General features: G+C 48.7%; 1 protein-coding gene across 4 annotated transcripts in view; it reads left to right on the top strand.

The window, feature by feature from the left end:
- Positions 1–4,191: 4,191 nt before the first annotated feature.
- Positions 4,192–25,516, top strand: part of Ptpn5 (protein tyrosine phosphatase non-receptor type 5) — a 63,975-nt gene continuing 42,650 nt past the window's right edge. Inside the window, exons 1-2 of one of the 4 annotated variants that reach the window (XM_008831706.2) lie at positions 4,192–4,384; positions 21,357–21,448. In XM_008831706.2, coding sequence (XP_008829928.1) covers positions 21,429–21,448 — 20 coding nt within the window. In that variant the 5' untranslated portion in view covers positions 4,192–4,384; positions 21,357–21,428. The other 3 variants (XM_029562883.1, XM_008831704.2, XM_017797798.2) reach the window with 3 other exon arrangements.

Genomic DNA, 25,516 nt, shown 5'->3' with positions numbered 1-25,516 from the left:
CTCAGCTAAGGTTCTCCTCCAAGGAAGTTTGCTGAGGACCTTGGTTGTCTCTTCAGCCCTCAGGCTTGCAGCCAGGAAATAGAACTCCAGTGTGGTCGTTTGGAAACACCAAGATGCCCTGTTCCTTTAAATGAATTGTTTCACACAAAAGCTGTGCTTTTTATTTTCCTGACTCCATTACCAGTGTCAGGCCTGAATTCCAAGCTTTGAGATACAGCTTTAGGACACTACCCGGGCCCCTAAAAGGATTATCTTTGTTGATTTAGACATCAGATAATACCTAGCTTTCACTGAGAGATCCCATCAAAATGGGGTTCATAAATCCCATTCACTCCTTTGCTCTGACGACAGTGCTAAGGTCACTGGCTACACCAACCTTTAACAGTCTATCATCAGAAAAGTCCTGAAGCCTTGCTCTTAAACCTAAGAGTTAGAGCTACCTCAAATTCTGCATAGAAGCAGGGACAAAGAAGATAGCGGGGGAGGGAAGGGAAAGGAAGTATGCTAGAGAAAAGTGACCCAGTTAGGCACTTCAGATAATATTGATCTATTTCATCCACTCTGCAGTAATCACCCTAATACACAACAAAAAAATTTTGAGTGCCTAGGCACTGTTGTAAATGCCCAGCATATATCACTGATACAAACAGATAAAGGTGCGTGCTGTTGTGGATTGTGTATTCCAATGGGAGAAGACAGGCATTTAAATAGTGTATATAGTGGCTGGAGAGATAGCTCAGTGGTTACAAACTTGTAGTGCTCTAGCAAAGGACAGGAGTTCAGATCCCAGTACCCACATCAGGCAGTTCACAACTGCCTATAACTCTACCTCCAGAGGAAGCTGAGGCCTCTGACACATACCCACAGACAGACACACACATACACATAATAAAAAATAACAAAAATAGGGGCTGGAGAGATGGCTCAGCGGTTAAGAACACTGGTTGTTCTTGCAGAAGACCTAAGTTCGAATCCCAGCACCCACAAGGCAGCTAACAACTGTCTGTAACTCCAGTTCCAGGGGATAAGATGGCCTCTTCTGTCCTCTGTAGGCATTGCATGACACGGGTGCACTTACCTACATGCAGGCAATACACTCATATACATAAAATAAAATAAATAAAATATTTTTAAAAAATAAAATAAATCTTAAAAAATAAGCCAGGTGAGGTGGTACATGCCTTTAATCCCAGCACTCAGGAAGCAGAGACAGGCAGACCTCTGTGAGACCAAGGCCAGACTGGTCTACATAGTGAGTTCCAGGCCAGCTGGGGCTACAGGGAGACTCTGTCTCAAAAAACCAAAAATATAAAAATAATAAAGTGAAATATCAAAAAGATGAATTATCTAGTTAATAAATCTATTAATATAGAACATATAGATTCTATTAGAAATACATATGAAATACTATTACAACATAGCTGATAAATGTTATTCAGTACACAGAAGATAAAATATACTAATATGAAAGCAAAAATAAAGATGGATTGGGATAGCTAGAGGGGCAGAAAGAGGCCAGTAAAGAAAGGGGCCACTGAGAGCGATACCTGAGCCAAACTTGAAGACATTAGTTGTACGTAACCGGTTGTTTCCCCTTCTCTTTGTCCTCCGAGATGCTCAGAACCAAACGTGAGCCTCATCACAGCACCCTAGAGGCCCCTGAGGTCTAGACACTCATGGTCCTTTGCCCCATGGAAAGGCAGATGGGTACAGTGGCTCAGGGTATGGCTCCCAATATCAAACTGGATTCAAATACTGGTTCTCCTTTTGAAGAACATGGCTTTGTGGGTTACGTACCATTCCTCTGAGCCTCAGTTCCCTACTTCAAACTGGAGATATTAATAGAACCCACGTCACCGGACCCTTTTCAGGACTTAGTGAAATAATATATGTGAATTCCTTTGCACACAGGAAGAGCTCAATAAAAATCAGCTGTAATTACTGAGCTTTGCTCTTGTCTCTCAAAGTTTATTTACATTTTCCTTGGTCCTGGTTCTTTATCCATATTGATATTTTAACATTGTTTTATGGTTTCTGCTTCTGTGGTAAGCTACCTCAGATCCTTTGTGGACTGGGGTAAGTTATAAATAAGTAAATAAATAAAAAATCTAGACAGGAGAACATTTTCACAGAAGCAAAACGTTTCATTACCAACAGAGTGAACTGCAAGCAAGGCAACAGGAAGAAATATTGACTCTCATCCCATCGGTCCGTCAAAGCCACCAGTAAGACATTCTCTGGATTCTCAGACCCTCTCTCTCTTCCTTTCTCAAACCCTTCTACCTCCCTCCAAGAGAGGGTAAATGAGTCATACAAAATGACTCAATAACCCTCCTAAATCCTCCCAAACTCCCAACAGCTTCAGTGCCCTGGGCCTCACAGAGGTCCCCTTCCTCCTCACCAAAGAGAAAGGAAACACATGAGGTCATTTTTCATGGTGATAGAGTTAGGGGAGGTAATGCTGTCTCAGTGACGAGCCAGATACAGGCTGCCCTCTCTCCTGTCATGAGTGACTGAGCTCTGTGGCCATGTGAAAGCACCTGAACCCCCCAGTGCCTCAATTTCCTGGTTGGTAGCAACAGTATCTCCCTCCTTAGGTGCTTGTGTGGATGAAGGACTAGAATACAGGGAAGCAAGTCTTTATTTTCAAAGTCCTCCAGGAATGTTTAACTTTCCCTCCAAAGTAACCCTCAGAGGACTAGAGAAATCGGAAACTCCAGTGAAAGGGTGGCTAAGACAGACATGGGGTGAGCAGGCTAGCTGAGATATATCCCTACTTGATAGAGACTCACTATAAGAAACAAAGGAGAAAGGTCATTGAGCCCATGCCACTTTCTAGAGATGTTTCCACTGGTCTTCCACACCTTCCCTGTTTGTAATGGGCACCACCATCCACACCACAGCTGGGAATGGTCTATACACACAGCTAGGAAAGTCAGGAGTCAGCACTGACCTCCACAGGTGGCCTTCAGGAAAGCCAAGAACTAGCATCTACCACGGAACACCGTGGGCAGGTCCCAGCCCAACTGGAGCACCTCCTCTGTGACTCCTGAGCTGGTAGAGAAAAGACCCCAGGCTTGGCTGATCTGTGGTATAAATCCTAGACCCTCTTTCTCCTCCCACTGCCATCAGCCCCCAGGGCCCTCTGCTGTTAAGGCTACCCTGCTCTGGAAGCTTGGACTTTGGAACTGACTAGAGCTTAATTTGAAAACCACACCTCTTAAGTGACTCTAAGTCATTTATTCTTTCAGGTTCCTCCAGATTATGGGCATATCAAAATGCCTACCTCCGAACACAGCCACAAAGATGAAATACAGCAATGCGCTGGAAACACACAAAACGGTGCCTGTCACTTGTGTACAGAAGCTGCTAGGCACATTGAGGCTGTGTGGGGAAACTCAGCCTTGCATTCCACCATAGTGATGACACCTCAGGAAGGGACAGTGGGTCCTGGGGCACCCTACCCCCACTCCAGCAGCTTAGCAGTACGGCCTAGTTAGCTGATACCTGATACCTTCTTCCCACCACCACTGCCAGCAAAGGAAATTCCTAGAGGGTGAGGAGGTCTCCTAGCTTGTTTCACTCTTAAGCAAAAGAAGGATCAATCAAGGCACAGTCTAGGGCCTCCCAATCAATATGCTTGACCTTCAGACACATGCTGATGGACTCTTCTCTGCTAGGAATCGGGGAGAGTTAAGTCGTCCGGTGCTATGAGTGCCCCTAAGAAACAGGACAAGGAAACCGCATCACAGCAGAAAGAAAGTAATGAGGACTGAATGTCTCTCTCTGCAAATACCGCCTTGGCTTTTCCCGAAGACGGACCCTGAAGGAGTTGCAGGAAAGGACCTGAAGGGGGCCAGAAAGGCTCCAACGGAGGAGGATCTTGAAAATTAGGCAAAGCCTGGGGGAATGACATTCGGGGCTAATAAAAGCGCAGCATGGACAAAGGCCTAGAGATGGGGAAACCGTGGTTTGGGGAGAGTGGAAAGCAACAGGGCCAGAAGTGAAGGCTGACGTTAAAGACTGTGGAGCCTCAAGGCACGGAACACAGATTTGAGGTAGCACATCCGAGAGGTAAAGGGGAAAGCTGTGTGACGCTGGGAGGCAGAGACGCTACCAAGGTAAAGACCCCGGGGCTTCTGGGCGGCTGCCATCTTGGTGATGCATCTTGGGTATGACCAGGGTTTAGAAGGAAGGAGAGAATGGCAGGTGAGGTCAGACAATTGAAGGGACGTCTGCTCATGAAGAGCCACCGGGACTGTAACCCGTGCTACCTGATGTATGTTTCAAAAGGATCGCTCTGACTGCTACGTAGAGTCACCAGCAGGTGGCCAAGGATGCACCAGGAAAGAGGCTACTGCGGAAATTCATGCTAAAGAGAATGGTGAGTGTGTGGGGATCGTAGCCGTGTGGTGCTTCTCCATGTAAAACTGGAGAGTCGGATCTCTGCTCCGTGTGCAGTCCGGTGCCTCAAAGAGCCCCGATCTGATGAAACGTCAGGAACGTTCCTCCACATGGGCCAGTCCGGAAAAGGTGAGCTTGTGCAGCGCGTGGCCAGCTCTTTCCACCTCCGGAACCCTTGGCGCCCACCCCACCACATAAGTCAGGGGAGCTAACCCCGGTGGGGAGACAGGCACCCGCTCGATTTTGGTCTCTAAAGACAGAACAGGAAGGAGTGGGAAGTCAGGCGCCTCCTCCGAATCCTGGAACAAGTCCTGAGCACCAGGCACTGTGCGCGCCCGGGGTATATATCCAGCGACTGGGCAGGTGGAGGTGCAGGTGCCAGAAACAGCCACGGCATCCCCTCTGTGCACGCACCTCCCCCCGCCACCCCACCCCACCCCCAGCTCAGACCCCCTTTGTCTCGATTGCCTGTGCCTTCGTCCGTCTGCCTGTCCACCCGCTCCAAATTCAGTGTGCAGAGCCCTGGTGGGGTCCCTCTGGCGGTTGCCGTAGCCGCGCAGCCCCGACCTGGGGCTCCCGAGAGGAGAAAATCATGAATGAAATGGATGCGGCGCTCCCACTCCCCCGCCCTCTCTGTCCAGGCAACCTCGGCGGGGGCGGCGCCTGCAGGGACTCCGCGCAGAGCTGCTGGGGTGAAGGAGCGCCCGAGGTGGGGTCCGAGTTTATGGGTCCATGATCGGCCCCCTTGGGCCCTGGGCGATGCCGGAGCTCCCCACCCCCACCCCCACCCCTCCAGGCCGGCGAGCCCTGCGCAATTCCCGGGTAGCGGCGCGAGCCTGCCCGGGGGCGGGGCGGAGCCGGGGTTGGGGGAGCCGAGCGGACCCGGGGCTGCGCCCGCAACTCCGCATCCCCGGCGCAGTTGGGGAGGCAATCGTGCCGGGAGTGCGCAGAGAGCGCGGGACTAAGGGCCGGGCGGACAAACCGACGGACGGACGCCCCCGCACACGCAGACGCACGGGGCTCGGCACAGCCCCCGTCACATACACAGACGGGGACACACGCAGACACACGCACACTCGCGCGCGCACATCCTCCCGCCAGCCTGCCTGCCCGTCCGCTCGCCGGCGCCCGGAGCCCGCCCTGGCCGGTAAGTGCGGCGCCTCGGTGGGAGCCTTTGTGTGCGCAGCCGGGGGGCGCGGGGTCCCTCCTCGGGCGACCGCGAAACTGAGACCTCCTCAGAACCCCGGAGCCGGCGTCCGCCCCCGCCACGCCCCCCATGGGCGCCCCCGGACTGGAGGAGGGGTCTGCATACGGGGGAGGGGCCCAGGCGCGGTGAAGCCCGAAGGGAGCGGCCTTCCACCTCTGCGCGCTCTTCCGCGGTTCCCGGGAAGGATCCGAATAGTGGTCCTGGTCCTAGCCTTGAGGCCGAGGCTGGTGCGCGGCTCTCGACTGCATAGCGTCTCCAGAGTCTGAACCCCCGAGGAAGGATGGAGATGGTCGGCCTCCTGGCGTCCAAACCGCAGCTTTCCCATCGCTTTCCTCCTCCCACCCCCACCCCCGACCCTTTAGCCACCCGCCCCACCCTTCCCAAAATAAAAGCCCGGTGCGTTCCCCTCCCCCAGCATGTTGCTTTTTCCTGGAGGAGGCCCAGGCTCCCGCAAAACCCAGGATCGCCCAGGTCAGGTTTCTCATCAAGAGTCACATAGCTTAGAAGGGCAGGATCTTAGGTAAGGCCCTGGGGAACTCATTTGACCTCTTTGTATTACAGATGGGGAAACTGAGGCCCAAAGAGATGGTGTGACCAAGGTCACCAGAGAGCTAATGGGGCTGCGGGGGGGGGGACCCTGTGTTAGAATCTGGAGTGCCCGGTTTTATACTCTCTCTTCCTTTCACAATGTGATCATACCCCCATTGAAGCCCCAGAGCCCAGAAATTCAGGTGAGTATACCAGGTGAATTTTGGTAATTCTGGCCCTTCCTCCCCCTAGGAACAGAGGTTTCCGACACTAGGTGACAGGTGCCATTCATTTCCTACTATCCTTACTGGGTTTTTTTGTTTGTTTTTTGTTTTTTGTTTTTGTTTTTTTTTTTAATGAGAAGGAGTGCATTAATTTGCTCATTCCACCCCAAGGGAAGCTCCGTTTTGCAAGTGCTCCAGGTTTGGGTTGTAATTCGGAAGGATGAAATAGAGGTTAGATCCCAAGGTGTTGGTCCCAGTCACTCTGAGTCACTCAGCCTGAGTTGGACCAGGGGTTGTGGCATTCAAAGACTCATCTTCTTACCCAATTTTGACCTGACTGCATCCTTCCCAGTCACTCTGCCCTCCTTAAGTACCCACTGCTTCTCATCCAGCCAGGCCCCTCTCATCATTCTTTTGTGGAGGTCCCCAAGTCCCCTTGGCCACCTCTACCTCCCAACTGTTAAGTGTGGCCTGTTGGTATTGTTGACAAAGCTACTGGGGAAGCTTGAGTTCCAGCTATCCTGGGCTCCCTCAAGGGCAGCTGGAAGTCCCCAAACTAAGTTGGATATCTGGTGAGAGGGTGCCGGAGAGGGAGTACAAGCACAGCTGGACCAGGAAAGGATGAAGTCAATCACCTTGGCAATCTCCCATGGGGTAGGAGGACCAAGTTGAGTCTCAAGGGGATGAGGTGATCTCAAGAGCTTTCTTCTTGAGTGGGGTCAGCAGACTAGCATGGAACAGGGCCACAGTGGCCGTGCAGTATGGGTCCAGAGGCCACCATTGGCATTGCACCGTTTGTGAAGAGCATCATCTTCCTAAGATGCACTATTTGCTCCATACCAACTCCATGAACAGTTGTGGCCCTTAGGTCTGGGGCATAGGGGCTTCCACCATGAGAGAGAAAAGAGCCGCGTTCCAGGCCCAGCTTTTCCTCGCCGCTGTGCAGTTATAGGAGCTGCTTGCAACCCCTCTGTAGCTCAATTTCTCTGTCAGGAAAATCAGATCATGGGATTGAAGAATTTTCAGGATATCTTTCAGGTCTGAACTATTTGTTGGCAAGAGCCAGGAGGGGGACAGGAGAAAGAGAACTCTTATTTATGTAACACTGCTCTGGGCCTAGTTTCTTCTCCTTTTACTCTGTGAGAGAATGGTTCTTGACTTAAAGAGATAATGTATATAGGCTACTAAGCACAGTTCCCAGGGTTTAGAGAAAGTTCAGGAATTGCTTGCTGTTGATAACATGAGTGCCCTAGCTTTACAGATATGCCCTCCATTTCCCACCCTTAGATCATCCAAGTCTTTCTCCCTAAAGCCATACTTCTCTCCCCTAACCAATTCCTGGGTTTAGTTCTCAAATGATGTAGGATACCCGTGAAACCTCCAGGGTGGTGGCATTACTTTTATCATTTATTTTGCACTTAAATCACAGAAGTGATTTATCAGTTAATCTTGATATGGTAGCCAGCTTTTCTTACTCTTGGTCACTTGTATTTACCCTTCATAACACATCAGTGACATCAGTAACATTCTTAACACCATTGTGCAGGCCAGGACTGAAGGATTAACTTTTAAGGGTATGTACCTTAAAAGTCTCAGAAGCAGAGCATGTGGCCTCCATCTAAGTCTTTGGAGGGCACACTCTCTTCTGTATCAGACTGCCTGTCTTTCTAGAATGTTCCCTAGAAAACAGGCAGATAACCCACTGGAAAGAGTGGAGAAGGACAGATTTTCTTCTGGAGAGACGGGGTGGCTTCTTGAAGCTCACCTAAGCCTGGTCAGAAGGACTCCCACATTAGACACAGATGGAGTGTTTCCAAGAGGTATAAATAGCCTGAGTAGAGGGCAAACAGGTTTGAGACTTTCCAAGACATGAGCAGAAACTTGAATAAGGAGCAAAAGGTTAAAGCCAAGTCATGAGAGTAGAGGCAGTTGTTGGGGACATTGAATCCCCAGCCAAAGAACTGGACTTTCATTGTTGAGTAGAGAAGAGTATGAGCAGTCCTGTGACATGGGGACCAGGCTAGATGGGGACAGCTTGCTGACAGGGAACTCAAACAGGAAAGGATGGCAGAGGCCTAGGTGAGAGAATGTAGCCTGGCTACAAGAATGGCTAGAGAAAGGATATGGTATCAGCAAGAGGCTTCATTGTCACCAAAACTGCCGCTGATCAGATGTGGGCACTACAGGAGAGGAGGAGTAGGCTACAGCAAGGCTGTGAATGGTTGACTCTACCATTCACAGAAAGAATGCACCAGAACGGGGAAGGAGTCTAGGGAGGGACCGTGGATCTGAAAGAAACCACGATGGCTCCCGATGCATAGTCTGCTCACCAAGCACCCCATATTGTCAAGAGCCAGTTCATCCATCCATTCCTCCTCCGATTCATATAAACTTCTATGACGTGCTGGCTTGTTGTGGGCTCTGGGAATGCATCACTGATAAAGATGAACTTCCTGCCTCAGCTCTACCATGAGAGGCAGAAAATAAGACCTAAGCAAAGATGAAATATTTCACATAGTGAGCAGTGCTCTGGGGAGAACAAAGCAAGCTGACAAGTTAAGTGGGAGTGAAGGTGGAGGACGAGATGCTCCTTGAACAGAGCTGTCCTTCAGGAGGTGATATCCAAACAAAGCCCTGAAGGAAGTGAGGTGATCTGAGAGAATTGGACTTTCAAGAAGAGACTGCATGTGTAAGGACCCTGGGATAAGAAGAGTTTCCAAGGAGCCTCATGTTGCTATGAGAGATAGACAAGGGAGAAGTGTGGCAGGGAAGAAGGCACAGAAGAGGACAGGGCCCACCGTGCAGCTGCCTACAGGCCTGAGGAATGAGAACTTGCATGGTGTCGGTCCAAGTGGACTGGAATCCTGTTCTTGTGTTTTCAGTGCCTGGTGGCACACAGTGGCCCACTGTGTAGGTGTGGAATGGGTGAGTGTTGGGAATGGCCATTCATAGACCAGAGCTCATACCTTAGACTTACGTGAACCAGTAAATATTATGTCATATAGTGGGCTGTGATACATTCACAATAAAGCTTAAGGAACTTGAGTATCTGTGTCCTCATTCAAATATGAGCATTTGGGCCAGAAAGATGGCTCAATAGGTAAATCACTTGCCATCCAGTCCTGATAACATGAACCTGATCCCCAGCATGCATGTACCGGTAGAAAAAGAAAGAACAGGCTCCACAAAGTTGTCCTCTGACCTCCATGTGTGCACTGTGGTACACACACACACACACACACACACACACACACACACACACACACACACACAGTCAGTAATTATTTTAACCTGCGTGTCTTGTTCCAATGCCTTGATATTAGAAATGCTGCTATTGACTGGTACTAAATAGTAAAACATACCTGAAATGACAGAAGGCAGTTAAAGTGTTAGCAATTGGGGTCTGTCTTCATTCCCCTCCGAGCACAAAGGCACCTCCTCTATTCATTTCACGTTTTCGCTTATCTCCCACACCCTCTGCCATTTCCCTAACAGACATTTTGAAGAAGCCCATTTCTTGCAGGAAGGCCCAGATTTGGTAGACAAGGCATTATCATATCCAGTAAAATCAAAATCCAAAAAGGTAGAGGGAAATTGGAGAGTATTTATCGGAGTCACCAAATTCTTTAGGCATCTGATTGTTTAAATGAATCTACAAGTGGCAATGTCGCTAGTCATGTGACACACTTTGCATTCAACTGAACAGGGAATGTGTGGGTGTTTCAAATTGTATGGCACCCTGTACCAAAAATGAAATCAACTCACCAGAAAATACCTGTGCACCCATATGGCTTGGCACAACTGTAAGTGTGTTTCAGTGTTCTGACCCTACACTTAGTCATGGCTGAGTGGCCTGAGGATCTCTCCATCTGCCAAACTTATTTTCCTAGGAAAAACTGAGCTTCCCTGTCTCTAGGGGTTAGGACTTGGGTTATAGGATCCTGAAGCTCTAGGCCCTTCAGATTTGTGCTGTGTGTAGGTCCATCTTACTGTCTTTGAACAAGACAGTGAAAGTGTGGCCTCCTGTGGCCTTCTAATGATTTGAAGGTTATAAGGCAGACAGGTAGGCCCTCTTGCAGGCATGGGATGTTCTCATCACCAGAGGGGACCAGCTGTGAGGTTGTACCTTTTGAGGAGCACATTAAATAGTAGGTTTTTTTTTTGTTTTGTTTTGTTTTGGTTTTTTTTTTTTGGTCTTTTTGAGACAAGGTCTCCCTGTAGCCCCAGCTGGCCTAGAACTCACTATGTAGACCAGGCTGGCCTTGAACTCACAGAGATCCTCCTGCCTGTGCCTCCCGAGTGCTGGGATTAAAGGCGTGCATCACAACGTCAGGCCATGGTTTCAGTCTTAAAATCAGATTGGGCCTCCTGGTCCAAACTCTGTCTTAATCTAACAGATACTTTAGCTCCAGGTCCTGGGACAGGAAGAAAACATGGAGTACCTAGGCTGGATCCTGGCGGAAATGGAGAAAGAGACGTCATGAGCAAGGAGGCCAGGTTCACAGAGCATATTGCAAGGGTGTGCTCAAGCCCAGCTCTTAGCTCTTTGGAGTATATACCCAGCAGTAAAACTGCTGATTATGCCAAGCATGGTATCCCACACCTTTAATCCCAGCACTTGGGAGGCAGAGGCAGGTGGATCACTATGAGATGGAGGCCAGCCTGGTGTACATAACAAGTTCCAGGCCAGCTGGGGCTACAGGGAGAACCTGTGTCAGAAACAAAAACTGCTGACTTATCTGGTAATTCTGTACTTAATGTTTTAAGGAGCTATGGTGTCCTTTAAAATAAGTATTTTTGTTTGCCCAGAATGAAAAAGACTTCCCATTGAAGTCTTGGGAATGAAGGATCCAGGAAGAAGTCATTAATTTTTTTTAAAGGCTCTCATGGCCTTGGAGGTAATAGGATGAAAGAGGGAACGGAATATAAATGAGCCCAGCCTCCATTTCTGAAGACTTACTGTGATGTAGAGGCACTGTGGGTGGAAAAAGAATGCTCTCAGGAGATATCTTAGTGGGTGGAATTCATTCATGCATGCAGGTGCTTACTGCACTGGCACTGAAGTGGACAAAGGAGCCTCAGCAATCAACATGACCAGGAGGACCCTGCCCTTGAAGCACTCAGGTCTGGTGGGGGACCAGAAAAGCAGTCTGGCAGCAGTGGTCCATATCAATGTATGGGAACGATATACACGGACTTTTAGCAGGACCCGGTGCCTTTAAGTCCAGCTACTCGGAAAGCAGGATTGCAAGTTCAAGGCCTGCCTGGGCTACACAGCAAGTTCAAGCTCAGTTTGGGTAACCTAATTTAAGAAAGAACGGGGGAGCAAGAGATGTAGTTCAGTTGATAAAGTGCTTGCCTAGCACGCATGAAGCCCTGGGTTCAGTTCCCAGCACTGCACACGCAGGGTGTGGTAGTGCTTGCCAGTAATTCCAGCACTTGGAGGCAAGAGGACCAGAAGTTCAAAGTCATCCTCAGCAACATAGTGAGTTCAGGACCTGCCTGGGATCCATGAGATCCTATCTTTAAAAACAAATTGCTCTTGGGGCTGGAGAAGTGACTCAACAGTTAAGAGCAGCCAAAGGTGGTTCTTGCAGAGGGCCTGGGTTCAGTTCCTAGCATCCACATGGCAGCTAACAGCCGTCCATAGCTTCAGTTCCAGGAGATTCAATGTGGTCTTCTGGCCTCTGTGGGTATTGCATGACACTGCGGACTTACATACATTTAGGCAGAATGCTCATACACATAAAATAAATAAATAGCTCTCACATAATTTAAGGTATACTTTATACGTAGTCAAATGTGTAGTGGTCCATTGAGTTTTGGCAATCATCTGAACCTGTAAAACTATCACAAAGATAATGGATGTGGAATTTTTGCATCACCGCCAACATTCAGGAGCAACAACTATCTTTCTGTCATTGTGGGAGAGTTTTGTCTGTTCTTGTCCTTCATGTGAGTGGAATCATGCCATGTGTCATCTTTTGTGTTAGAAAATAGTTTTTGAAGTCCGTGCATGTGGTTGGACCCACACAAATGGAGAGGGATGGATGTATGAATGCCAGCTAAAATGACAACACCTGCCTGAGGGAAATATGGCCTTTGTATTTAAATCAGTGTCTTGTCCTAATGCACAGAGCCCTCCACCATGTGTCCGGAGTCCCTCTCATGCCACCCTCCAGCCACACTGAGTGGCCCCTCCCCTGATACACTTGCCCATTTGCCTCTCTAGGCCTTTGCATCCTGTCCTGCCTAGGATGTCTTCCCACGCTGTCTACAGACTTCTGCTTCAGCTCTCATCCACGGAGCCTTCCAGAATCCAGTGACACCCTCCTAGACACCCCGTAACACAGCCTTGGTTAATAGTTAACACTTCTGGCTTTATTCAGTGGATTTCAGGCTAGTAAAGAGAGAGACTTGGCCCAACTCTGTGTCTCCAGAACCTGCTAATTGAAGTGGACATAACATTATAGTGGGTTTTGTCTTAAGATAATCTCAAAACAAACTGAGTTCAAAATAACTATGCAACTGGGGATGGGTTCCGTGGTAGAATACTTATCTACCAAGTGTCTAAGAGGCCCTGGGTTTAATTCCAGGTTTATAAATAAATAAATAAATAAATAAATAAATAAATAAATAATAAACAAACAAACAAACATTATTAAACACAAGTTTAAGAACTACTGTAGAGGGCTGGTGAGATGGCTCAGTGGGTAAAGGCATTTGCTGCCAAGCCTGACAAGAACCAACTCTTGAAAGTTGTCCCCTGACCTCCACATGCACACTGTGGTACACACACACACACACACACACACACACACACACACATTTGTTTATTAATTAATTAAAAATAACTATTCCTGAAACTGGTCAAAGAAAGGTGGCGGGCGGGGATCTGATCTCTGGGCACACATGAGAACCATAGCCCGGAACTCTTCTACCAAGGGTCTGGCGCCGGCGACTACAGAACAGTGCAGCTCAGGTCAGGGGAGGAGGAGACCGGAGTCGGTCAGGGAAGGTTGCCTGGAGGAGATGAGCTCCACAAATTTTCAAAGTCTGTGTTGAGACCAGAGTTAGATAATCAGGATAATGCACAGAGAGCCTTGAAGCATGATCTGTCCAGTTGTGCCCGTACACAAGTCTCCCACTGCTGCCGTCCCTCTTTTGCTCCAGAATTCCCTCCCATTTACCCCTTCTTCACCTTTCCCTTCTTCCTGTTTCCATCTCCTTCCAAACCTGAATGCACAGGGAGGCGCCGAAGGCCCATGTGTCGCCTTCCATCCCTTCTCTGCTTTGTTTCTGTCGTGGGAGATACAGGATGAGGCCCATGCCATGCCCCTTCTTAGCCTGGACATCTCCAAGAAGCCACACTCGTGGACAAGAGAGCCAGCCTAGAATGGGCTGTAATCTATTACCAGGTCCAGGCCACCAAGGTACTAGAGAAAAAAATCCAGCCAGAGCAGAGGGCACATGCATTAGCCTCTCTGGAGACTTCCTGGAAGAGGCATGCACTGAGGTGAGCCTTGGAAGAAGGGCAGGCCACAGCTTGGAGAGCCTGTCCAGGCAGGAGGGATAAGGGGGACAACGGCTGAGAAGCAGGTGGGATTATGGTGGGTACAGGCCAATTTCATGGTGGAAGAGGACTTTGAGCCTTGGAAGAAGGGCAGGCCACAGCTTGGAGAGCCTGTCCAGGCAGGAAGGATAAGGGGGACAACGGCTGAGAAGCAGGTGGGATCATGGTGGGTACAGGCCAATTTCATGGTGGAAGAGGAGTGGGGGAACCCCGTTCTTTTACTAGCCTCCTCTCCTGGGCTCTGGGTCTGACTCCAGGGATCTGAAAACAGCCTGGAGCTGTTCACAGGGGAGAGCAGGATTTGGATGAGGAGCCTGTCTCATTCAGCAGCTGTTCTTGAACTCTTCATTATGAGCTGCAGGAGCATCTGGCAGAGCCTGAGGAGCTAGGAAGCTGACTCTTGTAGTACATGGCACTGCCTTTTACAAAGAACGGGAGGGTTCCCATGCCAGGCAGACTTGGAGGGAGATAGGAAATGAAGTTTTGAGCCAGGTCCGCAGGAACAGTTAGGAGGATGTCTGTCTCAGGATTGCCTAGCAATTTCTGTATGCATCAGTAGCCTCCTGGCCTTCACAACCCTGTTGCTCCCATTACTTCTGTTGAGACTCAGAGAGGCTAAGAGAGGCCAGGGAGGGAGAAAGTAGCAGAATGTATTTCACCCAGATCTCTCTGCCTCTAAATCCATCCTTTTTCCAAAGGATTGTGGTTGCCTTATGGTGAGGAATCTCATAATTGCCCATGTGTCATGTTTTGAGAGATTCAACCCATGATTAGCAATATCTGTTGAAGGCCGTCCAGGGCCCCAGGGATCCAGTTGCTTCCAGCACAAGACTTTGGGAAAATCTACTATCTTGATCCCAGAACCAGACTCTATTCTGTCTTCTCTATTGGCCAGAGTGACTGCCCTCCCGCTCTAATGCCAGACCCTTACCCCCTAAATGTCTTTTAGCTACAATGTGGGCTGATGGTAGCTCCCTCACAGGCTTGTCTAAAGAACTTGGGTGGGAAGCATGTGGTCCTTGCTTCTCTTCGCTAAGCAGCTTGTCTTTGTGAAGTCGGTTTTGGGGCGGACCCTTTCCAGCCTTATTCTCAGTCCTTTCTATGTGTTTTCCTCGTTCATACTCATTCTTGCAAAAGAGCCTCAGATCTAGATACTGTTTCTAGACCCAGGCTCCTGACCTGTCCCAGGCTCTGCCTCTGACTCTTCGTCTGGCTCCTCCACCAAACTCTAAGGTGCCACCATCTCCCCTCCTGTGTTGTGACAGACTGAGCCAAGCCCGACCCCAGAAGGGTCAGACAGAGGCTGGGACGGGGGCTCAGATGCACTTTTTCATTATTTATTGATGATTTATACTGTTACTTTTGAGAATTGTTCATTCAATGGCTAGCATTTTTAGGAGATTTTGGGATTCCCATCCTAACGTTTTACACACGTCTCATGTAAAAACTTTGTATGGGAGTCAAAATTCATTTAATCTTCATATCAACCCTCTAAAGTGTGTGCTGTGTTGTGCCCATTTCTCAGATGAAGAAAATGAGACCTGGGACATTAGGTATCTTGCCCAAGATCAGGCAGCTAGTTAAGTGCCTTGATTCATGGCCCAGTGTCAAACCTTCACATTTGCTTCTTCTGGGGTGTTTTTAATGAGCTACTTGTAAATGCTCAAACTCTAGCCCACTTTTTAATTTATTTTTCTTTTTTTTTTTTCTTTTTTGGTCTTTTTGAGGCAGGGTCTCCCTGTAGCCCCAGCTGTCCTGGAACTCACTATGTAGACCAGGCTGGCCTTGAGCTCACAGAGATCCACCTGCCTCTGCCTCCCAAGTGCTGGAATTAAAGGCATGCAGCACCTCGCCCAGCAATTTATTTTTCTTTTTACAAATAGTTTTTGAGCAATTCGTGGTGGCACACACCTTTAGTCCCAGCACTTGGGAGACAGAGGCAAGCAGATCTCTGTGAGCTCAAGGCCAGCCTGGGCTACACAGTGAGTTTCAGGCCAGCTGGGGCTACAGGGAGACCCTGTCTTTAAAAGACAAAAAAGAAAATAATAACAATATTAATAATAGTTTTAAACATTTGCCTGGATAAAGATTAGTAGGCGTGGGAAACAGGAAGAGCCTTACCCGAAGTTGTAAACTTAGTGGCTTGAATAGAACCTGGACCTGGAGTTGAGGCCAACTGAGTTTGAAGCCTGTCCCTGTCATTTGCCAAGTGTGACCTTGAACAAATGATCCTGTTACTCTATGTAGTAGGAGCATGCCAAATGTTTCCCATCTGGGGTTAGAGTGGGAAAGGAGGAAGGTGATGCACATGCTGTGCTTAGTGAGGGACCCAGCACATAGTAAGCACTCTCCAAACGGACGTGACAGAGATCATACCACAGGCTTGGATGCAGGTCCTCCTAGTGAGACAGGGCTGTAGGCATCAATAGATGACCATAGTAGAGGGGTGAGAACAGAAAAAGGAGCACAGGCGTCATGGGGAAGTCAGCCAAAATTCCTAAGGAGGTGACATTTGAACAGGGTCTCTTTTATTAATTTTTTTAGTTAGCACACAAAGTAATGGGTTTCATTATACCATTTCCATAAATACACATCATTATGCTTTGTTCTTATCCCTTCCCCAACTCTTCTCCCCTATCCTCCGTGCCCTACCCTTGCTGGTCTCCTGCCTACCAGATAGCCCATTCTCTTAAAGAGCAAATAAAATGAGTGTTTTCCTGGCCAGGAAGATAAAAAGGGCTTTTCCAGTGGAGACAAGGTGCATTCCGAGGCATTAGAGATGGAGTGATAGTCTAAGTAGATAGGAACACCAGGACCCCCACAGGAGGTGTAATCACACCTCCACATTTCTGATTGCCTGCTTTCTCTTTGCAATTAAACTGTATACCTGGGGAGGCAGAGCAGAATGGGATGTTCCAGAGTCTGAGAGGACTGAGGCTTAAACCAGATGACCTTGAACCCTCCATACCTTCAGTTGGCCTTTGGGTCCCTACCTGTCACACAGTTCACAGTTCATAATCATATAGGTCTGTCACTGGTATGGATAGTCAACTGCTAGATGATCGCAGTTCAACTCCAGACTCCGTCAACAGTTGGCTACAGCTTGGTCCCTCTCCACACCTGGTCTGGCAGCCTTTATCCATGTTCTGTGACCTTGCTTCCCTGGTGTCGTGAGTGCCCTCTGCTGGACCACTACCACATGCCTCATTTAACTTTGACAGCCACAGAATTGAAACCTGACCAGGGCAGGGGGCAGGCCCTTAGAGGTCATTCCTTAAACATCGTTTTTTGTTTGTTTGTTTTTTTAACTTTGATTTTCATTCCGGATACTGAGATTCAGATTAAGGGAAGTGACTGGGCCAAGGTCTAGCCTGTGACTGCAGTCAAGGATTAGTAGGCGATGGGCCAGTGAGTATATTTGTCCATCCCTGATGGAACACAGCTGCCTCCATCACACACTCCCCAACCTGCCTCCCAAGTCTAGCTCCTGCTTTGTGGTAAAACCTGTGGTCATATCTTCTAGTCCTTCTGCACCTGGGGAGGACATAGCAGAGCCCCCCCTCCGCCCCAGGACCCTAACCAGGAGAAGTGCAGGAATCCCTGTCTTAGTCCTTCACCAGAACCACCACTGTACCCTCAGGCCCTCATTTCTTCATCTGTAAAATGAAGACCATCACGTTTCCACATCTATGTGTGCAGAGGGTTTTCTAAAAGAGCACTCAGCACCTAATGGGATGGGCCATCTTCCTATCTCAGAGTATGGTTTATACTCAGAGCTAGAAGGTGGAAGAGAAGAGAGGTTCAGAATGTGGGGTTGGAACTACTATCTGTGTGCCTTGGGCAGGTCACTTCACCTGGCTGAATCTCCACTTTCCTTTCTAGAAAATTGAGGTAGCAGTGTATTCCTCCTGAGGATATTGTGAGGGCTGTACCTCAAGGAAGGTTCTCAGGACAGCACCTGATACTGAGCATCTCTGTCTTCTCTCCTCGTCCTTTCAACCTCTTCATTGGGCAGGAGGCTGTGGAAGGTGTTCCTGAATAAAATTGGTTCTGCCTGCTTCCTTCCTTTTTTATCCTCATTGACCTACCATAAGAAACAGGATGTACAAAAGGAAAGTGGGAACAACACCTGGGAAGGACTGAGCAGGTCCTCAAGGCCTGAGCTGCATCACAGTGGGGCTCGTGGACCCTCACCCCAAAGATGGAGTCAGGACAAAATGCCTTGGCCACAGACATGAGCCTCTGACCTCTCTCCGTGCTGCCTGAACAGTTGGACCTTGCTGCTCAGTCCCCATGTGGTAGCCAGCAGATAACTTCTGTATCTGCTATTCCTATCTACCAGTGTAGGATTTGGCAGGACAGGGGTATCTGGTGTCTCTCTGCAGCCCTGGAACCTCCAAGTTCAGGGGAAAGCAGGCAGACACAGTTCAAACTGGGCCTTTGGACCTAACCACAGTCACCTGCTGGCTTGACAACATCTTCCTGTTGTCTCCAAGGAGGGATCACGGTCCTCAGATGCCTCATTCATCCTGAGACTCCTCCAAGCAGCTATGCAACATAGAAAGAGCCTTGTGCCCTTTCAGAAGCTAGCCCCGGCCCTTTCCAGAAGTTAACCTTATCTGCACACTCATCTTCCCCATCACCACCATCATTTCTGTCCTCGCTTTTGCCTTTGTTGGTCATTTTCCCTGAACATCTGCTATTTTCTAGACTGTATGATAGTCCCTGAGGGAACTGAAGATTAAGCTAGAACTTAGGGACCAGTGCGATGGCTCAGCAGGTAAAGGCACTTGCTGTCTGATGAGTTGGATACCTGGAACCCATACAGTTGAAGGAGAGAACTGACTCCTGCAAGTTGTCCACTGACCCCCACATGCACGTTATAGCATGTACACACACATACACACACATGAATTAATTGGTAGGTAGGTAGGTAGGTAGTTAGTTAGTTAGTTGGTTAGTTAGTTAGTTAGTTAATGCTGGAACTCTAAGCCTGAGCTGGAATTCAATGAATGGAGGCAAAAAAAGGTGGTAACATTCCAGGAAGATGAGAAAGCCAAAGTGAAGGAGGTGAAGGACAGCCTGCGTTTCATGCTCAGGGTGCAAAGCAGAGGCACTTGTGATCTGAAGTCAAGAATGACTGGAGCAGGTGGTCCTGGGCCACAGCACCAGAATGCCTAAATCACCACACCTTCTGTCTTCTTCTCCCCCAACTCCCAAGCTTCTAGTGGAGCCCATTCTCAGTACCAGATCTCTTAATCTTCAGTATCAAGAAAAATGTCTCATTGTATTCCTTAAATGAAACAAGACTTCCCTCGGAGCCCCCTGCCATCCCTGGATGGTAGGAAATTCAGTCTCATTCACTGATGAACACCCTTCTCCAATTGCTGCTAGGACCATACCAAGGTTGCTTCAAGAAACCACACTGGTTAGAGCTGAGATCTGCCCCAGCCTGGGGACTCTCCAGGGTCTGTTGTCTCTATGCCTTGAGCAGGGCATTTCTGTGGGGTACAGAAACCCCAGAGGCTAAGATGTAGCCCTCTGTGTATCTCAAAGCCGTTCCCACGTAGTCCTGCTGTCACACATGTGTATGTATCCTGGGAAGAATGCTCAGTTGGTAAAGTACTTGCAATGACTGTATGTATGAAGGCCTGTATTTGATCTTTAGCACTCACATAAAATCTGGGCAAAGCACAGTGGTGCCCATCAGTAATCCTAGCATCGGAGAGGCAAAGTCCCTGTGACTTGCAGGTCAGCCAGTCAAGCTAAGTGCAAACTTCATGTTCAATGAGAGATGATGTCTCACAAAATAAGGTAAACAATTGAGGAAGACATTCAACGTTGACCTGTAGTCGCCATATGCACACACACATGCGCACATACGCAAGAGCATGGACACACACTCACACATGTGTATGTACACACACACACACACACACACACACACACACACACACACACAGAGTCTCTGTCACCCTCCTAGACTAGAAGACAGCTTTCCACATCTTCACCACCCATTTCCTGGCCAAGAGATTCCATCTTAAGGAGCTCCACCGTCCTCAGGCCTCAAAACCATGAAAGACATCTCCTCAGGGACATGGCCTTGGGTCCTGCAGCCAAACCAACTTCAAGGTAGCTAGGACCCATGCGCCTTACCCCTCTGGGAGGAAAATAAGGAAGAAAACATCACCAGTGCACATCCCAGTGAACCGTCCCGTCCCACACCACCCTCACTCGCCACACATGCCTTGTCAGACTGGCAGTCTTTCCTTTGCTAAATATACCCTGCTTTCTCCCAACTCCACATGCCCTCACTCTACCTGGACACCACCGCCATCCACTCACCCCCACTCCTCCACCAGTCCCATACTCCTCTACCTCCTTCAGGGCCTCTCAATTCTCCTGGGGCAGCCTCCACATTTCCCATCACATGTGCCACCCACGATGGTCCTGGCCTTTTTCCTACCTGCATGAGATGATTGTGGTTCATTATGTTCCTGTGGCCTGCACATAAGTGGTTGTTTATAGTAAACATACCTTGAACAAATGCATGGGCCAGTCCCTACATCAGACTCATCTGAAAGATGAAAAGCTGGGTTGCCCAGCCCCTTAGCAGGCTGGGCCTGTCCTGTGTCTCCCATTGTCCCTTCAAAGGGAAGTTGTTCATCTGTGCACATGCCAGCCAGAGAACACCCAGGCCCCGTGACTAGGATCCAGAACACTGCCGAGTTTGCGGTCTGCTCAGACGAGGGCACAGATGGCTGGACAGTGGACAGATGGGCCAGGAGGGAAGGCAGCTTGGAGGGATGGAAATAGCATGAACTGTGTATTGGGAGGCTTGGGTGCAGAGCCTGCCGTCCCCGGGTTTGCTGCACGCATCCTTCTGGGTTCTTTGGCAGCAGAAGAAACCCTGAGTAACCTAGGCAGCGAAGATGTGTATTAGAAGTCATGGGGTGCCACAGAGATGACTGATAACTGAACTCTGGGTGAAGGGTCCTCCTTGTCACAACAGGCAGACAGGGCACCAGGCAAGGAACTAACTAGGAACTCCTAATAAGAATTCAGCATTTGGGGGGCTGGAGAGATGGCTCAGCAGTTAGGAGCGCTGACTACTCTTGCAGAGGACCCATGTTCAATTCCCAGCATCTACACGGCAGCTAAGAACCATCTGTGACTCCAGTCCTAGGAGATTCTGACCTACATGGGCACTGCATACACAAGTGTGCTTACATACATGCAAACAATACGTTCATACTCATAAAATTAAAATAAAAAATAATTTTTTTAAAAAATTCAGCATTTGGTAAACTACCTGCAAACAGTTCTTCATACCCTGTTGTGTGACTTAAGTTACTTCTCTGTGCCTGAGTTTCTCCATCTGGATGTTCTGAAGCCAGTCTCTTTGTGTTCACGTCTACAGTTTGCTTTGTGCTAAGAAAGCCTTCTGGACCTGGCCCCAGATGGCACCTTTCCCCATCCGGACACCTTGGGAATGAAGTTTGAGGGAACTCGGTGAGTGAGCACGTGTGGTTCCTCGAGAAGACAGTCTTCACCTGCATGCTATGACTCACGACTTCTTTGCATGATGTGACCGGCTTGATCATTTCTCCATAAAACCAGCAGGTCCTCTGCCCCTGCATGCTGAGCATGTTGATGCAAATCTGTATCACGTTTTACCCAACCATCTTCTCTAGGTCAAGAAGCTCCTACCAGGATCTGCCCTCTCAGAGACCTCAAAGTCACCAACCCTGGGACCTCACACCACTACCCTGTTGGTTTGACCTTTAACATGTCCATCAAAGGTTTAGGAACTATACTGAACACCTGGAATACGGAAGTGGGGGGGAGGAGATGCGAATCCTCCCATGTCACTGAAGCAGGCAAGGGAAGCAGGTCCATAAACAGCGAACTCTAGCAGCAGAGCAACATAAGAGGGCAAATGTGGGCCGGATGTGAGGGGAAGACCAGAGGTAGGAGGCCTTGACTCTTCCTTGCAAATCACGGCATGCTCCATGGAAGAGGCAGTGCTGAGAAGAGCTAGGAGAATGAGTAAGATGTGGCAGAAGTTGGAAAGACTATCACAGGCTAAGGAACAACAGGAGCCAGGGCCTGTGAATTGACAGGTTACATTTGGCAGATAGAAATGTCTGGGACGGGGAAAGGGAGCTTTAAGAGAGTAGGAAGAGCTCCATGGTGACCAGGAGAAGTATTTGGAGGGCTCTGGGAGTAGGAGTCCATGGTGGATGGCATGTTTATCTGTTTTGGCCCAGCCTCACACCCAGATCCGCCCAGCTCAGCTTCCTCTTCCCATCTCCTCCTCATCACCCAGCAGAGATGCCAGTTCAGGCTCCTCTGCCTGCCACACCAAATTTGTCACCTTTCTCTTCATTAATACTGCATAAAGTAACAACTGCTCCAGGATGACCTCAGTAGCATCAACCCACCCTAACCCCAGGCAGAGGAGTGGTACCTTCCCCCTCCCCCGCTGCTGCTGAAAAAGCCTCTGCTAGACACTTTCTCCAGTTCACAGAAGCTATTTGAGTCAACTCCACCAGCCATGAGCTACTAGAATTGGATGGGTGGTCCAGGCTTGGTCTGTAACTATAAGGTAACATTATATCCACAGACACAGATGGACAGATAAAATGTGGTGATATCCAGCAGGAAGAGGCTTCGGGTGTAGCCACTTTATAGATGAGAAGATGATGGCCCAAAGTCACAAGCTTCTGAGAAACTTAATAGCAGTGGGTCATAGTAGCTCCATTCACAATAGCTTAATAGTGCAAAGACAGCCCAAATGTCCATCAGCCCAAATGCAATGTCATCTGTCCATACAGTGGAAAAGTATTCACCTATGAAAGGGAATGAAATGCTGATATATGCTATCAGCTTGGATGAACCCCAAAAACATGCTAATGAAAAGAAACCAGACATGAAAGTCTGTGTGTTTTATGATTTCACTTATATGAATATCTAGGATTGGCAGGTCCATAGAGAGAGGAATCAAATTAGTGGTTGCCAGGGATTTGGGAGGTGTAGGGTGCAGAATGACTCCTTAATAGGTTTATGGGGTTTCCTTTTAAGGTAGTAAAAATATGTTGGCATTAGATAGTTGTGGTACAACGTTATAAATGTATTCAGTGATGCTAAATTACAGACATCAAAATGGTATATTCCATCCAGATGTAATGGTGCACACCTGCAATCCCAGCACTCAGGAGGGAGAGGCGGGAAGACCAAGAGTTCAAGGCCAGCCTGGGTTGCATAACGAAACCCTGTCTCAACAAATAAGTAGATAAATAGTGGATTTATGCTATGTGAACTTTATCACTGTTAAAACAGGAGTAGCTGGGACCAGATCAGATGCCACCTGCTGAGCCCGATGTCCCTTCCTCGCACATGTGCTTCCCCTTCCTGCTGTAGACCTCCCCCAGCCCAGGCTGGCTCTGACAAGCCTGTGCCGCCTCTGGGTACAGGGAAGCTACACAGTCAAGCACAGGAAGGCCACCCTACCCAAGGTTTGAGACACCTGGGATGCATTTTGCTCTAGTGCGTCCCTGGGACCTAAGCCTTATCTTCTTCCCCATCCCCCCTCGGAAACCTACTTTCAGCCAGTGTCAAGTGTTCCATACAACTCTCTGCCCCCCTTGAACCATTTCTACTGCTTAAGTTCTTTCCCTAGCAACCCATCATCCACCTAGAAACATCCTTTAAGAACCAGTCCTGCCTTCCCCTTGGAGGACACGTCCTCCTCCCACAGACTTGAGTGGAGGCCTCCCCATGGCTAAACATCAGTTTAAGGGAATGTCAGGGAGCCATCATGTTAGCACCTCTAGCCGCTTGGTCAGGGTGGAAAAAGAGCCCTAGCTTGCTCCGTGTTGTAGTCTGACTCACAGAAGGTGCTCAGCAATGCTGGTTGAAGGGGTTCCTTCATCTCTGAGGCTCTCTGGTTCAACACAGCAGGGTGAAGCCATCTACCAAGTTGCTGCCTATTGATGCAGGAGTTTCAGCAAAAGTTGCCCAGCTGATAGAGGAGGAGGAGAGGGGAGCCCGCAGTGATCCATTCTGAGCTGCTGTTTCTGCTGCTGGTGGGCAGGGAGGAGGGCAGTGCCCAGAGACTGGCTCTTCTATGTGGCTTTAATGGGGCCATCTCTTCTCTTTGGAAATCTCCTTAAACTCCTCTGTCATAGCCTTGACACATAGCTCTGGGCAGGGGGAGCCTCGAATCTTCAAGCACAGGGCAGAGCCACAGCTCTCTCTCCATTTTCCTCTGCAGTCTAGAGGTGCTACTCTCTCTGCTTTTCTGATTATGAAATTAGTCATTTTCTAGGAAGCTTATTTATAGAGTCCGCTGCACGCATGTAGCACTGAGCTATTCTGAACATGGCTGGGGTGCGAAAGCAGGTGTGAGTCACACGTGGATCCCCTTCCAATGGGATTCAGACACCTTGGTTACCTTTCTGCCCCATGTTATGGATCACTGACATGAGCTGTCCACCATCTGGGGTCCTCTTGGGTAAAACAAGCCCAGACTGTAGTCCCCAATTTAGTGTACAACTTGCCTCAGTGTCCTGTGTGAAAGGAGAGGTCTCAAGATCTGCGATTCCCTAACTGCTGTTGAAAAAGGTCCCAAGTAGTTTAACAGAGACCCACAAATTAACTCTGATGATGGCTGCTTGGGGTACCCAACTTTTTTTTTATTTTTTGAGAGTTTTATACATGAGTATTTGTAGTACTAACCCTCCCATGACCTCCTTTCCCTCAGAATTTCTTGTTCTCTTCTTTGATTATTATTGTTACATATATATGTTACATACATATAATGTACTGAGTCCATTTAGTGATGCTTGCGTGTACCTGTGTTTTGGACTGCCCACTTGGGATTAGATAACCTCTCAGAGAACTAGTCCTGGAAGAAAACTGTCTTCCTCCCTCAGCATCCACTGATTGCCTGTAGCTCTTCATCTTGAGGCAGGACCCCATGAAATTTCCCTCATCCACACTGGCATGTGCACTGGTTGTCATCATGCAGCTCTTGCTGGGCTCCCACACTGTAGATGTCAATGGTACAGCTTCCCTAGCATGGCTAGAAGCATCAATGGGTAGCAGGTGTCTTGTCCCTCTGGCCCTTAGAATCTTTCTGCCCCCTCTTCCACAATGTTCCCTGAGCCTCAGGCTGCATTATAGATGTGACACTTAGGGCTGAACAGGGCACCCAATGTTTATTCAAGAAAGTTGGGATGACGTATGCTTATTACTTTACCCAAGTATTTATTGGACTATGAGGCAGACACCGCATTGGACTTTGAAGATACCGTGCTAAATAAAATAACAGTGATCACTGCCCTCTTTTGGCCTACACCCTAAGAGCTGAGAGTGATGTCAGTTCAGCAATGGTGTCAATTAAAATGGAATTTCCAGCTGTGTCAAGTACTGAATAAGAAATAGGAAGTTGAGATGGACGAGCTCTCCAGGCACAGAAAAGCACATGCAAAGGCACTGTGGAGAAAAGACCCTGTCCAGAGAAACCAGAGTCAAGGGAAAGAGGGACAGGAGGTAAGGGATAAAAAGGGCCAGCCC

Source organism: Nannospalax galili, unplaced genomic scaffold (assembly GCF_000622305.1).
Source record: "Nannospalax galili isolate Female #2095 unplaced genomic scaffold, S.galili_v1.0 scaffold615, whole genome shotgun sequence".
NCBI lineage: Eukaryota > Metazoa > Chordata > Mammalia > Rodentia > Spalacidae > Nannospalax > Nannospalax galili.
This window is presented reverse-complemented; position numbering and strand designations above follow the sequence as displayed.